Below are 21424 nucleotides of genomic sequence, written 5' to 3'. Positions count from 1 at the left end.
CTTCCTGCTCCCCCCCAACAATGCTTTTGCAGGGGCTTTTCCAATTTTGCTTTATTACAGTATATAAAAATTAACTACTTTTGGTGCCATCTAGTGACTTGCTAAGATTTATGTGAGGCTTAGTAGAGCAGAACAAACAAAATCCAATCAAAATCCAAATCATATGACTCTGTCGCCATCTAAAACAGTTTTGTATGTTCAGCAGTAGAGAAAGAAGCAGCACTGTCCAGTGGCTAATGCAAAAATCAGGGTGAGAAAATTTTTTTGTAAAAGACTGGTTAAGGCACTTCTGGCCTGCTTTTCAAAGGCTCCGAGTACTTAGAACTCCACAGCCTTTATGTAATTGTATTTTAGCTTACTTATCAATAAGTTAGAATAACAATTATTAATTCATTTGTTTTACTTAAATAGTCAATATCTCTTATGTTGGTGCATGCTTGTGACATGTTCTTAAATCTGCTTCAAGGTGCTAAATGAATGGAAATTTTTTCCCTCATACTTTAATCCTCATGTTCAGCATCCCCTAGACTTTATTACTAGAAGTTAAACAGAACTAAGAATTTACAAAAAATAATGCTCTATAAGGCCACCAAAATTTTTCTACTTTTCTTTTTAATAAATAATCCCCTGTAGAAATATGTAGTATATTGTCACGTCTTTTCCCATTTCTCTACTTCAAGGGAGATGCTGTATTTTAGATGAGCTAACTATGCTGGGGTTTTACAGGTCAAATATTTCAAATAGAAACTGACCCCGTCAGGCCAGTGGGTAGGGCTTTGCTGGAAAGGTCTATACTGCTTATAGCAAAATTTCAATTCTAACAGCGCTGCAAAAAATGTTATGGGCAAACAGAAATGGTTTTTGAAAATAACCTAGCTGCAGCAGCTCAAATTGTAATGGACACAGAACAGAAATGGGAAAAAATCCCATCTATTAAATGTACAAAAGTAATCCCGATGCTGATCCCACAGTTGGATATTTTCTTGATGATCTCTGACTAGATGGATTAAAGATGTGGACATCATCCAGCTGGCTCTTAACTGCCAGGATATAGCATCTGTAGGCTTTATTGTGCTTTATTGTTCAACACAGGCACACTAAGAACTGCAAGTAACTGAGGAAAACATACTTAGTAAATGATGGGACAAATATAAATAAAATAAAGTCTGATTAAGAGTAAGTATAGGAATACTTAGCCGTTATATAGCAACATCACTTTCTTAGACTTTACATTTCTATAATGTCATCTGAGCATCTTTCCACATTTAACAAACATTAGTTGATTAACTATACGGCATTCCAGTCGCAGACATTCTTGGCACTACTCTATAGCTGACAGTGAAGTGAACCACACATGCTGAAGCAGCAGAGATCACAGCATTCACTAACGCTCATATTCATCCCGCAGCACCTACTGTGCAACTTTTCTGAAGTATAAAGTACAAGTTAATTTCCTTTGTAATTGCAAGTGTTCCGCAGAACACAGGCATCTTTAAACGTACCGTTTAATGGAGTACAGAAAAGCACTCAGAGGCTACAACAAGAATAGAGAAAGAAAAAAAAACATGAGCAAAAGAATGACTGTCCAGAAGGGAAGGGAAAGGAACAGAACCTGAGAAAGTTAATTTTGTGAGGATGACCAAGAGCTCGCTTCCTGTAGGACAGACTGACATCAAAATGTTCTACACTAATGCTAGCAGGGATATGTTGTGTTGGTATCTTTACTTACATGGAGCTTTCTGCAAACAGTATGAAATTCTGGAATGACCTAAAGCAGAAAGGGGGAAAAAAGCCTATCCTAAGGCACTTACCAATGAGAATTTCTTTTAAAGCATTATTGTGAGGCCCAGCATGTTATTTCATAGTTCCATTAGCTTAATGGTGCTTAAAAGAATTCCCTGCTTCCACTTACATACCTGCCCTCCTTCACCCTACTGTGACCTGTTCCTAAAGACAGTCCTTTCCTGGCTCTAACGTATTTTTTATAGTGTGTGCAACCTTCCATCTGGGTAGCATATGTTTAAAAATAGACAGGTGTACGTCGTTAGTCTCCTTAAAATCAAGCATCTGCTAAAGGGACCTTTTTAGAGATTGCATCATGGCTAACAGGAATGTAAAAAAAAAAAAAAATCATCTTTCCTTACCACCTTTTCAATGTACTGCACAGGACCAATAATTTAAAGCAGTTTAGAAAACTGATTCAATTCACAAAATCTGGTATATGGAACAATACTTCAAAAGGTCTTACAACTTAATGCACTCATTGTAGTTTGCCTTTTAGAATAGATTATCTGTGAAGGCTCTGTTTCTTATGCAAAAAAATTTCCAAAAGAAGCTCTTCCTAAAATACATACTTAGTTGATTAGCTATCCTAAATTAGACGCTTATTAGTTATACCAGGACCAACATACAGAGAGATCCTTATCTTGATTTTCTTAACGGCATAAGAATCTTTTTATTAACTTCAGTGACAAGAGCTTTAGGTGTGGTCATTAGTGCTCTTATTTTTACCGTATCTTATATACACCTAAAAGGCAGCTATGTTCTTTACACTTGAGTTTAAAGCCATTTAAAAAGTAATCTGAAGTTTAGCTTCCCTCCTCGAAAAATATCTCAACACAGTATTTTATATTACGTTTTGTCAGTATCTGATCATCTCTTCCAACTTTTTTTTTTTTAATCGTTAACTATGGTAATTTTTCATAGAATTATGATGCCAACACATGCTCAAACTACTTTTGAGTATTGCTCAGATTTTGGCCAAATGTTTTGTGGCAAGGAGTTCCACACTGCAGTTTTTAAAACTTTCATCTAGACTTTGTGGCCCAAATTCTGTTCTTTCACACAGCACACTAGGTTGGGTGTAACTGCAGCGAATCTTTATGCTTACTTCTCACTTAACCTAATCAAAGAAAAATCCACTGTATTCCTATAACAAACTCAAATCAAACCCTACATCGACATATTCCTAAACGTATGGTCTACAAAATCCAGAATTAAAGTGGAACTTAGATTGATTTTTTTTTTTACCCCCCCTCCCCATGTTCAAATGCCATACATTTTAGAGATAATTGCAAGCTGTAATCTGGCAGCACAACCTAAATGTTGGGTTTTGATTCAAGCCTGTTTTTAAACTTCACACTGACATACATGCTGCTATTCAGCATTTCCAATTATTACTTCCAGGCCTCCAACTAGTAGCTTTGATGTCCTCTAAATCCTAGAAAATACACATCTATTGCCATATATACATATAACCATGTGACCACACTGGTTGCTTTCCATTATTTGTCATTATTCAGCTTTAATTAGAAACAGTCTATCTTATTAACTGAGAATATTTTTTGCTGAAAAATAGACTTATATCCTCCATTAAAATATAATACAAAATAAATCTAATAGAACTAGTAATCTTCTATATAAGGGCACAGTCCTTGCACTTCCATTAAACTCGGCAGGAGTTCTGTTTCTGCAGAGATGGAGGTGTCTGGTTCTGGAAAGAAAAATGCTACTTAAAGTAGCACCTAGCCAGGTGTTAAAGACACAATTGGTCAGAAGTGGAAAAAAAGCACATATTTAGATGAAGGTTTCATTAGAGTTTGACATAAGCCATACGTTACCTTTGTAGCCAGACGACACTCCATTACCCTAATATTGTAATGAGAAGTTGCTGCTTTGTTCATTTCAACACAACTGTTAGCAATAACAAACGCTGCTCCACTTGGAAGTCTAACATCAGTTGCCCTCAGAGGACTGAACTCTATCAACTTGGCCTATTGAAAGAAAAATGAATGGTTAGTTTTAATTTACTACTAGCTAACAGTGCACTTAGTTCTATAAATCAAATGCAAATTTGCATGTTTTTTCTCTTGAAAATCCAGGGACAGTTAAGGAAAGAAAACTGACATGAAACAGCGAGAAAAGAGGTTTAACCTCATTGGCCAAGTTACACATACATTTCAAACCTTTCCCTTGTAGCTGGATTTTAAAACGTTTCCATTAAGTCTTTGGGTTTTTTCAGCATTTCACAGAACCCCACCCAACCTATTTTTCTTGCTTGTTTAAGACAACAGTTTTTCTTTGATCTACAGAAGAGTACCAGGCCTGGCCGAAGCTAATGTGCGTGCCACTAGAAACAAGGGGCTTTACACTCCCTTCCCCTTCACCAATGTCCATCTCCCCCTTAGTTTTCTGGTTTTGCACTAAATCAAGATTAGTTCACTAAGGTACAGAATACTACCAAAATCTTAGGACTGACTGGAAACAGTGATCATGTTGCATATGGGCAACCAAACAGAGAAATGAAATAAAACTATATATAAAAACGTGGTTACTGTCTCCTTCCTTCTGACATAAGAGACTGTCTTGCCTCGCAGATGCCTTACACAGGCTGTGTAAGATGTTCCCAACATTTTGTGACCTTTTCACAAAATAAGCTAGGCATCCATTAATTAAATAATTCAGGATGTAATGTAATCAAGAGATTAAATTCACATCTGGTTTTTCATTGGGATAAGTTGTAAATCATGTGCCCTGCTTTGGCTTCTTAGAATAGACTGTAACTCTGCAAGCAGGGACGTCTTACTGGTTTTGGCATTGTTCACCCCCAGAGAGTTCCTTGAGCAGCTAGAGTGCTAAACAAACAATGACAAATCTGCTTGTACATTATGTACAGCATGTGTGTTACTCCCTGCCATTGAGATTCTGGACCACGTCACAAAATTACTATCAAGACAGACAAGCTTGCTTACATTTAATATACCGTTTAAGAACTGCTACATTAGATCAGAATGTACCACTAAGCTGGTCCAGTGTCCTGTTTCTGACAGTAGCCATAAATGGATATTTAGAGGGGATATAAAAATAGGACATATACAAAGAAATCTTTTTTCCGGGTATATTTTTCCAGCTTCCCATAAGCAAAGATTACAGCGTTTATACTTACACTGGAAGACACATCAGAGTATTATGTTTAATAGCTACAACTAGGCTAATACTCTATCAGTGTATCCAACAAGGTCTTTTTTGAACCCTTTTTAAACTTTTGCCTTCCACAATGTACGGCATTTCTCAATTTAACAATGAGTGTTTTGGAAAAAAACCCCAAACTTCCTTGTTTGTTTTTAACAAGCTGCTTGCTAATGTCATTGTGTTTCTATTAGTTCTTTGGTTATGAAAAACACTGAATTCTCAATTTACCTTCTCTTACCCATTCAGGGGTTTTACAGAGCTTCAAAAGATCATCCTCAAAGATACTTGTTTTCCAAGCTGAAGAGTTTTAAATTATTCAGTCAATGCTCATATAAAAAAATAGCTTTGATCAACCTCAGTGTCCTTTACTGTACTTTTCTCATTCTAGGGTTTTTTTCTTTTGAGATGGGAGGCCAGAACTGCATTCAGCTGCAAGTACACTGGAGCAAGGATATTTTCTGGTTTGTTCGCAATTTCTTTTCTAATCTTTTCTAACATTTTCTTCGCCTTTTTGATCATTATCTCTGTATGTCAGAAAAGCTTCCACTTATGATCATCAGTGTGTATGCCAGGAAAATATGCTGCTTCCTTCAGCATTCATGTAGCTGTGTGTTTACTACTAATAGCATAAGTGTGAAAGAAAAGTGTAGAGTAGGTACAGGTGATGTGAAGTTGAAAATACATGTATCTCATGATGGAATTAAATGTTTGGTGTAATTCTAGGAAATAGCTTACCCAAGATATGGCATTAAGGAACAAAAGCTGTAGAGATATAATATCATAATTATAAGCAAAGTAAAGGTTGTCATAAACCGCTACATTAATTTCAACAAAAGTATTCTGACAGGTTTTAGGTTTGAACATTTGCAGTCCTGTGCACCTTCTGGGACAGTAAATGAACTCCACTGTAAATTCCACCGCAAGCACTCCTGCATAACTTGGCAGGTCTTGTATATCATTGCTAGTCCACCTTCTGTCACCACGTTTAAGACAGCTAAATGCCTTCTACATCAGAATCCACCCACAGAATTGTCTGGAATTAGCAAAACTAGGGAAAAGAAGTCTCCATTGTCTTTGTAACTGGACCTGGCAAAACTTCCTAGAACTGTTTGGTTATAAGAAGTTTCAAGAAAGCATTTTTGTAATAATTATCCCATTTGCACTGAATACAAGGCATACCGACCATTCAGATTTCATTATATGGGAAACAGTTCTAAGTTCAGCGATGAATTAGCCAAATAGTGTGGAACCTGGCGCTCTTCTAGAGTACATCTTTCCCCACATCTTTTCTTTCCTTCTTCTCGCCATTTCTCACTTTCATCACCTTATTCCTTCAAACTTGTCATAGTTCATTGTGCACAATTTTATACACATAATTCCTGCTTCGTTTCCATACCAATGGTGTTTATACCGCTTACTAAGGTATTCCAGTTTCTTGTATTTCTGCTAGATACATATAAGATATTTTTTGTTTACATAAATTAATATTACATTGTTAGTTTAGATTACAAAGACCCACATACAGTTCCTTCTTCTGCCAGAAAAGAGATCGACTGGTCCATTCCTCCACCTTCTGTGCCAATATAACGTTCACTCTTTGTGCAAATTTCTGCAAGTTCCACCTGAAAAAAACAATAACATGTTTTCACCTTCAGCCAAGGTTAAAGATGATATTCAGACTAGATATAAGGAAGACATTTTTTACGATGAGGGTGAGGCACTGGAACAGGTTGCCCAGAGAGGCAGTAGATGCCCCATCCCTGGAAACATTCAAGGTCAGGTTGGACGGGGCTCTGAGCAACCTGATCTAGTTGAAGATGTCCCTGCTCATTGCAGGGAGGTTGGACTAGATGACCTTTAAAGGTCCCTTCCAACCCAAACTATTCTATGATTCTATGCTACTTTTGTACTGCTTACATATGAACTAGTGAGAAAACAAAGGAAATAATGATAGAGCTCTGAAACCATTGTCTCTCACACACCAAGTAGCGTAAGCTGGTATTAACCAGGATGCCACATGGCCCCTTTTTCCTTTTGTTCTGAAGCAGAACAGAATCAACTATTCAGCCTCCGCTGGACCCATCATACCCAGATGCTTTTCAGGGTATCCTTGTTTAGACACTTAACTCCTGTAGCTGTCCTCCTCCCACCTTCCTCATACACCTCACACTCCTTCATCCCAGTAGCCAATATTTTGTTGATTTCTTAGTTGAATCCACCTATATACGTATTTTGGTATCTTACAGAAAAATGGCAAGTTGTTACTTTACACTATTGCAATGCACTGACTCCATAATCAGAAATTATGTATTGAACCTAACTCAGAAACCCCTTCTCACTGTAAATACTCTAATCAGTGGTGCTTGCCATTTCTCCTTGAGATACTGTACTCTGTTTACATTGTTTATCTGAACTAATTTGTAACTATATGTGATTTGCATTCTTTTGTGACATTTTAGGCATATCTTTGTGCATTCTGATACCCGCAGGTCAGAGGATACTATGGGAGGGTGGAATATCACTATCGTAACTGTCAAAAATAATAATTTACAGTAAAGCTTTCAGCCATTAGGCCAAGTCAAAACAAAACACAAGAGAAGCCTTGGAGAATGGTCAAAGAACATAGACTAGTCAAAAGGAAGTAGGTCAAAAGGAAAGCATCCGTGTCCCCATACTATGACCCCTACCAGTTTGTTTTTCTAAGCACAAGGTAACCACAGGGAAGATGGGAAAAGAACTTTAGAAAAGCCACAGTCAGTTTTTCAGTCTGGTGGCAAAGTCAGATTCCACACTAAGGATGTAGCATCACAGGAGTGAAACAAGCTCACCAGCAAGGCAGGGACATTAGCCAGCAGACAGCTGTAAAAGGCAGCAGATAGAGGCAGTAAATCACCATCTGAAGAAAGAGGTATGTGCAGGGTGCCTGCCTGCTTGCTCGCTCAATTTCTGTAATGGCACCGCAGACAAAGTTGTAAAATTGGTGCTTAGATCAATGTAATCACACTGAACTGTTTGCAAATGCACTAACAACCAATTTACACAGCTCACAATGCAGTTATGGCCAATAAGCCTGAGGCTGATAAGCAGAAGTTATCAAAAGAACATTAACAAAGTTACTCTAAAACTATGCAGACTGGATCTCTTTGAATCAAACATGGTAAATGTCCGCTCACAAGAAAAAGACCATTAATGAGAGAATACAGAAAGTACAATCAGCAAAAATACTCTCTTCTTCTGCACTGCCTTTCCTTTGTGTATTTTAAAGATGAGCTGAAATAGAGATAATGCTTTGTTTATTTTTGTTGAGAAAGTACAGGAACATCACACATTTTGGTGTTCTTTCTTTTTAATAAAAGCCATCTCCCAGTGCCTGACTTTTGCTGAAGATCAGGTTCATCAAAATTCATTTTTTGCCCTTGTACCATGTCCAGTTTGAACCTTAGACCTCTTCATTCCATCAATGAAAGTTTAACATTTAGTCACCATGCGTCCCTGCATGAAATGCTAATGAATGTAATGATGCTTTGTTTCCATTTAATGCTAAAATACTCAGCAACAGCTTCACAGAAAAGAAAGAACAAACCTCCACACACAGCAGTCTCTTGACGCTCACTCCTTTCCACACGTGAAGGCACGCCTATTTACAAACATCTGTTGCTGGGATGTGGAAATGCTGGCGTGTTTCAGCCAGTTCTGCTGAACCTGCCTTTCGCCCCTCTGAGAACAGAGCAATAGCACATCCCTGTTTTTTGTAGCCATTGGCAGGAGACATCAGACTGGAGTTCATGAATATTACTCACTGGCAGCAACAGAAACTTCTTCACACTGTCTGAAAAGACCATGCCAGCACACTGATCATGCACACTTAAACAGGAGCTGTGGCTGTACAAACCTGGCCTGAAATACAGCTCCTGAGGTACTTGCAATGTATGTTCCCCTCTTGGGCACAGCTGCCTGAGGTACTATTTCATCTGTAATTGCTAGATAAAGCTTTGCAAAGCCTTTCACCCTTCACTTGGTCTGGCTGCATATCATCTCCATATACACATCAGCTACCACTTGATTGCTTAAATCGTTTAGACTTTATGAGTCTGGGCTTATTAAATAAATATCAGGAGAAGTCTTGCAGAGGAGGAATGTTAACAATTAGGACAGTGCCACTCCCCTGTCCCTTTACATGGTCTGGTGAATTGTGCCTGGTTAAGCATTGGGCCTTGCTTCGTCCCAGCTCACCAGCTGTCCAGCTGCGTATGCTGGGCTAACAGCGCTGTTCGAGCTTGAGCAATTTTTGTTTTGAAACTCAGCAAGGATTGGCAGGACCACCAAGTAGTAACTGGCAAGGGTTGAGAAGAACCCTCTCCACAAGACAGCCCAAGGCATCCCTGAAACATTATTTGGTTTCTAATTTAAACGGGCCCTTGCTGACACAGGCTGGCCTTCTAATACTAGGATGAGAAGCATGTGAATGGAGAGGACATCGTCATCTGTATAGAAAGCAGTTTCTACTTACTATTGAGACAAATGGGCAAACGTTTGCCTTTTTGCTAAAATGAGTGAAAGGGCAAAGTTCAGAGGAGCTAAATTGTAGCATTGGAAACTAATGTGAAGACTAAACTGGAGAGCCTTGTGTACATATTTCATACTTGGAAAAGCATGGTCATATGACTGAAACAGTGAACCAAACGTCAGGAGGTCTGGGCTCAATTTCTAGCTCCACATTAAGTTTCTTGTGATTCAGGGAAAGTCCCTTTAATTCATCATGGCTCCATTTCCTCAATAGAATGAGGAGTACCTTCCCCCTCTTTGTAATTAGTAATTGCTACTTGAGATTCTTAGATAGTAATGCTATAAATATGTGTGACTTCGTTATTAGAAACTGAAAAAAACACGTTTTGCTACACAAGTTCTCTGACTTTAGGCTTCCACAGAAAATATCTCTAAGGTAAAAATTTGCTAGAACCATGTAATAAAAGGAAATAACTTTTGCGTATCTCAGAGCAATGCCTTGTTTCCATTCAACTTGCAACACTCAGAAGCTCTTCAGGGCAGGAACTGTTTGAATTATCTGTTATTTAGATCCCTCTGTAGTGTACGTCTCACCTGTAAAAATACACAGCTTCTCAGATCCCAGATGTCACTGCACAATTTGGCAACATCTCAAATGTATGCCTGAACAACACCTAGGCATGCATCACCTTCTTCCTCCTGGCTGCACTGCAGTTCCTGCAGAGAAGTAACTGTGAGAATTCTCACAGCCACATTTAGGGGGACCGCACCCCAGGCAGGTAGGTCAGAGGGGGCCGGCCACTCCTTGGTAGGGCTCCAAATACAACTGTTATGCATATAAAATAAACAATGTTGCCCCTATTGAGTTCTGCATGAGTCCTAGATAGGCGTTCTTTAAGGGCTTGGGTGAAAGCAGACATTTGTTCCTCATGAAGCACCATGAGAAATATGCAGAAAGAATAAACCCCATCTGCACATAGACTACACTTCCATCCCACGTATTCCAATCCATACAAGAGATCACTTTGAGACAACCACAAAACATAACTAGTTCTACACACCCAAGACTCATTAACATGATTTTTCCATCCCTAAAGCAGTATTTCAAAAACACTAATAAATCATCATTTAAGTCTTCATTGAATTTTACATACTTTACTTTAAAAGCATTCCTATAAGGCTGCTGTTATCTTCAATTTAGAGACAGCACAGATATTTATGTGATTTGTTCAAAGTCATGTGAATCGGTCACAAAGCTGAAATGAGAATTCAAACCCCTCCCTATTTCCAGTATTGTGGCTTATTTCTCTAAAGAAAATGGTCTCAGGGAAACCTTTGCAGGGTGGGTTTAAAACCTTTTTAAGGTGATGGTAATGAAAAGTGGAACAAAAGGATACTAAAATCAAAGTAAAAATGGGTCCGAACAGTAGCATTATGACTCTAGAAAAAAAATGACTTAATCAGGTGAATCAAAAATTTCCTAATCCTAACTGTTCTGTGATCCATATATGCTACTGCCCTCTGAATTTCTGGATTACTGTTCCAGGAAGCTGTTCCAACAGGACTGGCTAGGCCAGGTCATTTGTGAATAATACCTAGCATGCGGACAGTAAGTCCTAAGCTGTCATCTACACTATTAAACAAACAAAGTGATATATTTAATGTAGTAATTAAAAAAGTAAAGCTCAAACATCAGGAGATGTTTCCTTTGATCTCACGCTCCCCCCCCCCCCCCCCCCCAAAAAAAAAAAAACCCAAAGCCTAGAAGGGAAATGCATATAATGCCCATGAGTAAGTAAGGAGTTGTCAGCTAGCTAAAATTCATTAAAAGACTTGGGTTGGAATAAAAATATAGAATATATTAACATAAAAGCAGCCTTTGTTGGTCAAAACAATGCTACTTCTAGTTCTGTATCTTGTACCTGAAAGTGGGCTCTTAGTATGGACCAAAGGCCAAGTATAGATGATATTTCCCCAGAACATTATTTTTTGATAAAGAGCTTTCTGAGCTGAATGTGAATTCTCCACGCTTAGTAACCAACAATGTATTTCTTATATATGAACTTGTCCAGACTCCCTTTTAACTCATTCAAAATTTTAATATGTAGAACATCCAGTAACAAGGACTTCTACAACTTGTCAGGTGAGGAACTATCTCCTTTTATTGATTATTACCATGCACCTGACTAGCTTCATTTAATACCTTCTGGCTCTTATAATGTGAGGGGCAATGAACAATTGATTCCTATCCACTCTATCAATTACATTCATCATTTTATGGACTTCTATCACCTTCTCCTTCAAATGCCTTTTTCCAAAGAGTCCTAGCTTACTTTTATGGAGGTCATTCTGCACCTTTGATCATCTGTGTGGCTTTTCCCTGACTCTTTCCCAGTTTAACTATCTTGGTTGGTGAGAAAGGAGAGGGGCAGACTTACAGCTTTTCTTAGACTACCTTAGAGAAAATGTCTCTGTACCTTTTGCTATTTTTATGTGGCAAATGAGCCACATAAAATGTGTGTTAATTAGCGTTGACACAGACATATGGCAATGCAACTTCAACCAGTTTGGCACTACTATTCCACCTCTTCCACTGAGGTTACCATCCTGACACCACAGTCAACGGGACAAATTATGAGACCACATCAGCCACTCCTGTGCAAAGTCCCTTTGTTTATACCTGCTTTGCAGTGGCATGGCTGAAGCAAACTGTTCCCTTTTGCTGACTGTAGTGAGGTCTGTAAAGATGAGTGATAGCAAGCAGGGAAGCTGGGATGGAGACTGAAATATCTGAAGTTAGTCGAGCAATACCCTGAGCTATTTTGTACAATTGGTCTGTTCAGCCTCTGAACACGGGAGAGGGATGAGCATAACATGACAGTAGTAGTAGCTGGTAGGTGAGTTAAACCGTGAAGTCTCTCTGCTGATCTGTCAAGAAACACTAAATATTGCAGTTTTTGAATGCCAGACCCAATATGATACATACAAATGCAAACAGTGCTTTTATATCTGTTGGCAAGCACACACGCTAGGTTTGCTGTGCTTCCATGGGAGATGCTTAGTATCGGTGAGTTACGTGATATATTAACATTTTTGTTGTTTATTCAACAAAAAAAGATACAACATATTAAATGAGAATATCCATAATTGAAATAATACAAAGCAACATCATTAGAAGTAGAATCTCAGTGCATACAACTCACTCACTTGCCTAATAAGCAATTAAGCATTAAGAAACTTATGTGAAGTAATAATCTATTTAAGGAAATTGCTGTCTCTCACGGATTTCAAAACTGAACTCTTAGGTTTTAGACAACTTTAGCTGGAGCACAAAATGTATTTTTTTTCAGGCTATTCCTTTTCAGAAGCTTAATTCTAAAGTCTGCGTGGAAGGTATCCTATTGCAGGAGGAAGTGCTTACCAGTTTGTCTACCAGGCAACTGGCCCCCATGTGCAGACCTAGGCTAGCCTTTGATCTAAGGGCTCTACTAACTACCTCTGCTTTTTGTTTGAAACAATTTAAGGTTCTCCCTGATAAGGAGCAAGTCAATCTTGGGTTACAAAGAAAGAAATTACTACCACTTAAAACTGTTTTATCTTTGAGCCACAAGATTTCCTATCCAGCATGCAGAAAGTCTAATCTGGGAAATCATATTAGTGAAGATATAATTTAGTCTGACAAAGAAGGGTTGTTATTTTTTATTATTGGTTGCCTTATGTGTAGTTACTCTAGATGGAGAGATTTCTTGTAATAAGAACTCATCAATAGGTCTGCATCATGTTACCTTGTTTTGGATTTTTAATGGAAAAAGTGGGTTTTCAGTAAAATGATACCTTTCACTAGTATGTATTTTTCTCTGCTTGTTTATTTTTCAATATGAAACACCTAAAATTCAGGTTTTGATTTTCAACTGAGTATTTTTGGTCTTTCAAAAATGTTGAAGAACTGATAAAAGAATATTTTTCTGTTGCCAGGCACAATCCAACATTGTATTAGATTTGGCCACATATACCCTGATACTTCAGCAGCATGATAAATTATGAATGACCCAAGACAGCTCATTTGATTTTCTGTTGACCCATCATTTCTTTTAGTTTCTCTCAGTGTGATGTTATTGATAATGAACATGAAGGCCTAAACGTACAAAGGTATTTAGGTATCCGAGGAATAATGAAAATGAACAGATGATCACTTACTTATAAAAAATTTCCTAAAAATAGAAACCTAAAGAACTATCTGAGTGAGAACAGATAAGGGAGTTCCACCTTTAATAGTCCCCTTGCTCACAAACAGGCCAAGGGCCAACTGCTGATTTTCACTCATGCAATGAGTCTGGACAGTATGTAAACTGTATCAGAATTTGTCCCTATATAACTGCCACTGTCAATATGTTCCATACCAGTGATCAATCCCTTTCAGTCTCACATAGACCTTTAAAGAAGTAAACTTGTGTAAGATTAAACCCCTTAAAAGAGTAAGACAATTAGTGAGTAGGAGACAGGCAAATATTTGTTAGTAAAACAGAATTAGTGTTGCTTAGTATTTTTTTGGAACAGCTTACCCTACATTACCCAGAAACTTGATATATACAAATCCAGAATGACAGCAGCCAAAATAAAGCAACCTTCTCTATAAAATGATAGTATTAAATTACATCTGCCTCAGTGGCTTTATGTAAGTTCATTTCGGCCAAAGTTAAACATGCTAAATTTTCTACATATAACAACGCAGGAGTAGTGATAGCTCATCTTTAAAATAAGAAAACAATTTTCTGCCTCTTTTAAATTTTATTGTTAGTGAAGGGAAGCTCCATGAAGAAAATACATTCGTTAATATGAGTTACTTTTAGACTGTCATTTTCAGTGCTCCAAAAGTCTCTTCAGCATGCAAATTTATGTAACTGGAGTATTTAAATATTGAGCCAAAAGTCCTGTGCGTACATTTACTCTCTCTACAGCAATACAGTAATGGTTCCCCAATGCACATTCATTAACATTTTGGCCAGTTTAATCTGAAAAGTCAGACTCAGTCAGCTGCTTCCCTTTACAACAACTAATGTTGGTCATTTTATGGCAAATTTAGTGTAGATTTTCTATGAAATTCTACAGGGTTTGGTTCACAGCACACATGACTGAAAATGAAGAAACATTTATAGATAAAGATAAGTATTTTACAGTAAGAAGAAAACATTCTCCATCTCTTAAGGCATATTTAAAGTCTAGTTAGGTGTTGATTTTTTTTTCAATCCGTGCATGTTTTATACATATGTATGTATGTATGAAAATAACTTCTGAAATATAAGGTACTATGTTTCATTCATTAAGGTATAAAATGATGCCCAAATGTTGAGGTTATTTTTACCACCAGGAATGCCTTTATTTTTAATATCTGGTCTTGACTAGGAATAGATTGCTGAAAGTTACCATCTGCTTCCAGTTTGCATACAAAATCCCTATTAGCTGCACTTCATATATGTTTTGCAAGGTAATTATGCTTACTTTTTTCCAAAATGGGGAAATATTTGTCAGATAGTATCTGGATGTCCTCATAAGCACAGCAATCTCAGCTTGACTTTGTCTGCCCTCTAACATGCTCAAATAGAAGGTTATCAATTTGGTTGATGAGAGATTACAGCCTTTGATTACCACTGCTCCAAAGTACTCTGTTTCCCCTTGATTACAAACACACATAGTCAAACTTAACAAGTTAAAGGACCCTGGTTTGTAATTCCACAGGGAGAAAGGAACTTTAACATTTCTCAGTATTAACACTACTTTAAAATACGATATCTATGTACCATTTTTTGTGTAAGCAATTTGAGTTTCTCATATAAATAACCTGAGCATGCATTTATCAACCATTTTTGATGCAGAAATATTATAAAATAATCCTCACCGGTATTATCAGCACATGTTATTAATTTCAAAGTCATACCATCAATATGAATACTCACAGATTTTCTTGCCAGATAGCTAGATATTAAAGCCCTATTGCACATCAGAAAAATTATTAGGAAGTGGTAAAGTATTCAGTTAAAGCCCTTTCCTTATTATATACAGGCTTCAGAAACAACGTAGAAAGGATTCCACTTGGCCTATCCATTCTGCCACTGAAATCAATGACGTTACCAGGTGTTATACCTGTTTAAATACAGGACAACATTGGATGTTTTGAAAACCCCACACTCAAATTCATCTGAGCCATTGTTTGAGAAAACTGAAGCCAATGGACACTGTACCATTACAGATTAGATTTAGGTCCTTTATTTATCATTCGGTCTGACTTAGATTTTTCTCAGTCTAGATAGAGCCAAATATAATTCAACTTCCTATGCTCAACATTTCACATTAAATTAAATAAACCCTATTTGCTTTTGATCTATTTTTCCCAATAAGTATGTGCACAGCTGCCCAGCCTTGAGCAACAGCAAAAATGTTAGGGTGGCTGAACAGAACTTAGTACCACAAGATTTAACGTTTGGACAGCAACACTATCATCACATCTTTCAAGTAAATCTAGTTATTCAAAAGTACTAAGTGATTTTCTGTACTCATTAATTCCTACCATGAAACACAAAGCTGGGACAATTTAGAGCATTATTCTATTTCCTTTACAAAAAATATCTTCTCCTGATGAAAAGTTGTACAAAAGATTGATTTTGTAACAGTAAAATAAAAATCACTTTAAAATCAAAAGCTAATATTCAGCATTGCTGTTCTTTGAGTGATGCCAACACAGTCTTAGACTGGTATCCTGTTTGGAGGAGAAAAATGGATTCTTTTTAAAGATCGCATTCTAAATTTTCCATCTTGTTATTTGAATGCTGTTGCACTGCTGCAACTGGTTAGCACTGCACATCTGGCTGAATTGTCTTGGACTGGTATTTTCCCTAAACTATTGTGTATGTGTGTGATGGGTTTTTAAAAAAAAATATTGTATGCACACTGAAACAATGCCCTATTGCAGACTGCTACACACAATAATTAGTGAGAGCATATTTTTTTTCTGATTTTGTTTTCAACGTCAAAAAAGTGCTATTTTTAAAGTAAGCCACCATGAAATTCTAGCCATGCTTTTACAATATTTTTCACTTTGGTTTTTTTTGGCTCTTAATCTCATAGGCCCAAACTGCACACTGGAAGTGTTATCTCGTAAAAGCTCGAAATTTCAACAACTTTTATTCTACAGCTACTATTTTAAACTTACATTTATCAGGAAAAAGAGCATATAACTCAAATATTCTCATAAAAATAGTTTCACAGAAACAAAACAGATAAATGTTCCATTCAGTAAAAGGTCAATTTTTCATAACTTTGGCTAGAGAAGCCCTACAATTCAGCCAAATCTGATTCCAAAGCCAAAAGTTTCTATGTCCTGCTGGTACAGACCATCGTATTAAGATTTTGCAAAGTCCATCAGACTAATGAGGGGCAAAAAGTCAATCTTTTCTCATAAAATTACCACCATGACCAGATATTATTACTTATAAATACTACCATTTACAACTTTTGCAACTCTTAAGCATTTGAAAAAAAAAGATGGAGGGGAGAGGTAAAGCGATATTTCTTCCTTAAAAATAAACAAACACATAAATATCCAGAGCCCTAAAAATGCAAGGTCCTGGTTTGCTTTCAGTAGAAAGGATCTGGAAAGCCCCTATTTCTGGTCAGCTAAGAATTCCCCTGCCATGGGGGAGCTCCCAGCTGATACACAGCCAGCATTACTGGATCCTGCACAGATACCATTTGACACCAGCACAGGATGCATTAGGAGCTGGAAAGAAGTGGCCAGAGCACGTTTTATACTTCTGAGGGCTCACATGCCTAGATTGCTCTAATTTATATTCAGACTAGCTCTGCCTTATACAAGGCAGTTCTGCGAGGCTAAGCATAAATTCAGTGCAACAGAGAATCTGGATTTAGCTAGATATAAGAGGTCTCTAATGCTAAATCATAAATTAGCCAAGAACGCTGAACTTGTTTTTACTGTCCTGTAAGATCTGGAGAAACTTAGAGCCTGGACAAAAGTAATCAGTCTTCAGAGCTGTCATCCTCTGTCTTAACCACCACAACCAGGTGCCTTGGTCTATGCAAGCACACCAAACCCTGGATATGTTCTTAACTGTACTCCTATGTTGGCTATTGGGAATTTTCATCTGTACATTAATTGCTCATTTTTCATCACAAGTGCGAAATATTTGGCTGCAGACAAAAATGTGCAGTTGTGCCTCTTGTATTTGTCCAACTATATTTGAGACACAAGATTAACTTTCAGCACATTTTCCAACCAGCAAGCAGAAGAGATTTTGGGTTGATTGAACAGGACACATGAGGAGAAGGACATTCAGTGGAGTCTCTGTCTTCCTTCTGTTCCTCCACGAGTTGCTATGAAAATGCCAAAAGGAGTTTTGCACCTTTCTTTAGAACAGGTCTGGCACAATGCCGGCCAGTACTCCCAAGCTATGTGTCAATTCAGCTCAAGCTACATGCTGTATCATTTATTCTCTTAAGAAAGTGGTGCAGTATTTCTTGCAATAATGAAAACCTGGCTTCTGGTTTTCCAGATACAGATTTCTACTACCTAGTAAATTTTGGGCTTTCTGACCTCTTTCAGTTTTATGGATTTTGCAGATACCCAATTTCTGAACACAAGCACTCCTGTGATTTTGATCACTAGTTGCCAAACTTAGCTCATTTAGTTACCACCATCAGAGATGCTGCTGACCTGTGACAGGACCATCTATGCAAAACCAGAAGCTTCTTGCCAGGCCAGGTACACATGTATAAAAAAGCACGTCTGTCACCTCCAACCCTCTTACTGCAGAGTCTCATTCTTCAAAGTGGGATCCTCAATTCCATGTTTTCATCTACCATTGCACTACACGTCTCACCTCACAAACTAGAGCCTCTGTTAAGCGTCCAATCCCTTACTTACCTTTTGACCACACATCGCACCAACACAAAGCAGGGTGACAGTGACTGTAGCCACATCCTCCTACATAAAAAAGCTACCCTGCCTCACCAATCCTGCTTTGTGCTGCCTTAACCCTGCTTGATACCTTCCTGAAGCAAGCACTGTGAGCTGTGCGGTGTGGGACAGAGCACTTACTGCTGAGCGGATTGCTGCAGCTGCAGCTACATAGAGAAGCAAGTCACAACTGATCAGCATAAACCTCCTGTGTGGATCTGTTTACCTCATGGCTCAGATAAGTGCTTGTATACAAGCAGAGTTAACAGCTGCCATCATCATGTACCACTTTATTGGCTTTGTACCACAATTTGGGAATGTCTGCCTTAGACAATAGGCACAAATATGCATAACAGTCCCATTTAGATCTGTTCTTTTCTCTTCCTGACAATGTTCTAATTTAAGATCCTAGTTTCACTTAACCAGACATTTTTACTGGAGAGAACTTTATTCCCATATGGCACCTTCAAGGACCATGACTCCTCCAGAAATTTTTATTACATGAGCCAAATTCTACTAACAGTTGTACTGCTAACAGGTCACATACTTGGGGTTTGCTTTTAGACTAATGTTTGTTTAGAAAAGCGAGGAATACATTTTGGATTGTAAATACGTTCACTCCGAAAAAACTGTGAAGAGAGAATAAGGAGAGTCAGATGGAAGAATTTTACCTCTCCTTTGTGCTGATTATATAATTTATCAAGAAATTGTTCCACAGGCCTCCAACAGATGCTCTGCTGTTAAAGCCATGAAAAGTCATTCAGGGAGAGGGTAAAGGCCTCGGGGGTGTGGTCCACATGCTTCAGCACATATATCCTCAGTCCTGGCCTGCAGATAGCACATCTGGTCCAGGCATGGACCTGATGGTTGGCCAGAATACAGGCTTACAATAACGCTCCTTTTTTCAGCTTTAATGTAAGCTTGTTTTCTTGCCAAATTCAAATCCTGCCAAAATTTGGCCAAAGATGTTTGCTCAATTGTGCAATATCTTAAGTTTATATCCAACAACTCTTTGCAAAAACAATTGTATCGTGTTTTTAATGTTTACAGGCATTAACAATATTTAATTTTAAGTAGAATTTTACTGCTGACACTCTCGTGTTTTACAGTAAATTACCTTAGAGAGGGTTTTTCCATTAGCTCTTAGTGTCACGAGTCCTGCACAGCACACCAAAGCACTGGAGCTAGAGAGACCAGAACTTGGAGGGATGGTTCCATCTAGCAGACAATTCATTCCAGTTGGGTTATTAAGACCAAAATGTTCCTAACAATGAAAAAATAAACAATCTCAGTTTCAAGTACAGACAGGCTCAGGCTTGCAATTATCCGATACTTAGAAAGAGAATCTTTCTGCTGAGTTGTTGGAACCAAGGACCTGCTTCTGGTATCTCCAAAATAAAGCAAAATCTTCATTCTGTTCCTTAAGAGCAAAGCCAATGGCAGGGATTCAGCCAAAGGTATGTCTGCAATTCCTGTACACAAACATATATAGGCTGACAGAACTGTACCCCAAGCAGAATTCAGTATGGGCTAAACGCCCAAGAATTTACCAAGCTTCGTGGGTGGGTTTTGCAGCAACTGGCTCTGCTCTGAGCTGCCGTGGTGACAGTACCAGAGGTTACCAATCATTTTGTAACCTACTTTTGTCCTTTTCTCCACAGCTTAGGGCACCCCAAAGAGCTTAAGGTCCACTTTATGCTTCATTTCTAATGCTGGCATGTGGTATTAGGGAGCCACATCATGCTGATGGGGAACTAGTAGCCATGCAGCTGTATTCAAAGCCAGATACTCCTATCTCCTGAAGCACCCACAGGACTGACACTCAGAAAACCACAATGGTACCTGAAGGACACTATGCTTTAGGAGGCACAAAGACGTACCTACCAGCGGTAATGGTCTCTGTCACGATATTTTTAGAATAAAGTTTAAAGTATTTTTACATACATGATAGATATCACAGATAATACATTTAATCCAGAAGTCATAAGTCCTTGTGTACATAATCTTTTAATTATACTCTTTCGTTGGTTTGTCTTTTTATTTATGATCACTTTAATATAAATTTCTCTCTGTTGTTAGTCTGAAATAAACATGCAGCACTTATTAAAAAATCACTGAATGTATATGGGTATATGAATAGCTACATTCTGATACAGATGTATATGTCAATGAACTATGTTACAATGTCAATAACCACAAAAAATGGCAGTGTTTCCATAAAGAAATGCCCACCTTCAAAAGATTTCTACTACTCTTCCTGAAACAACTTCAACCGTAAATACCAATGGTAGAGATCAGCAAACACAAAGAGCCTCCTTTAATGCCTTCTACCATCACTTCAAATTATTTTAAATTTCCCTTTTATGAATATAAGGGAATTCATACCTGAAATACTATTGCTGCCCATGCCCCTTCATGAAGAACACTAGACAGGCTTGTTCAAAACCAGAAAATGCTTGAGTAACCAGAAACTGATCCACAGTTTCTGGATTGTCTTGAATGTGAATCAGGCTTGCAAACTTATCACGCGATGTTTAAATAGAAAACGTACTTCAGTTTCAAAAATGAAAATGGACTTTGCCAAGTTCTGCAATAGTTCTGTCCCAAAAGGATAGCATGTTCAACTTAATATAAACAGATTATCCCGCTGGACCCTCTGAGTACTTGTATTTCAGTGTTTCTTAAGTCTGTAACATTTATGCTTATTTTCTGCCAGTGCTAGAGTCTGCAAACCTGCTTTGCAAATTAACCTTCAAGTATGAACGCTTGTCCTTAGGAAACAAATCTCAGTAGCAGACTGCAAAATAAATAAAGTCAATTGGTCATGCTAGCTTTAACATAAGAAAGGACATATTGTAAAGAAACCTAATCTATATCGCTACAGTCAATGCAATTTAAATGCCTGTGTTACTGAGCAATGTGAAATTGAAAATACTCATGTCACTGCAAACGCAAGTAATTTATTGGGGTCTAAACATA

General features: G+C 37.8%; 1 protein-coding gene across 1 annotated transcript in view; it reads right to left on the bottom strand.

Moving 5' to 3' along the window:
- GALK2 (galactokinase 2) overlaps nt 1-21424 on the bottom strand; it is a gene marked incomplete at its 5' end in the record, with an annotated part of 67961 nt that overhangs the window by 35135 nt on the left and 11402 nt on the right. Inside the window, one exon of the mRNA XM_082321362.1 lies at nt 19563-19709. Coding sequence (XP_082177488.1) covers nt 19563-19709 — 147 coding nt within the window. The remainder of the gene's footprint in view (nt 1-19562; nt 19710-21424) is intronic.

The sequence above is a fragment of the Platalea leucorodia genome (genome assembly GCF_965183815.1).
Source record: "Platalea leucorodia genome assembly, chromosome: 9".
Classification (NCBI taxonomy): domain Eukaryota; kingdom Metazoa; phylum Chordata; class Aves; order Pelecaniformes; family Threskiornithidae; genus Platalea; species Platalea leucorodia.
Note: the sequence above shows the minus strand (reverse complement) of the source record. Positions and strands in the feature narration are given on the sequence as shown.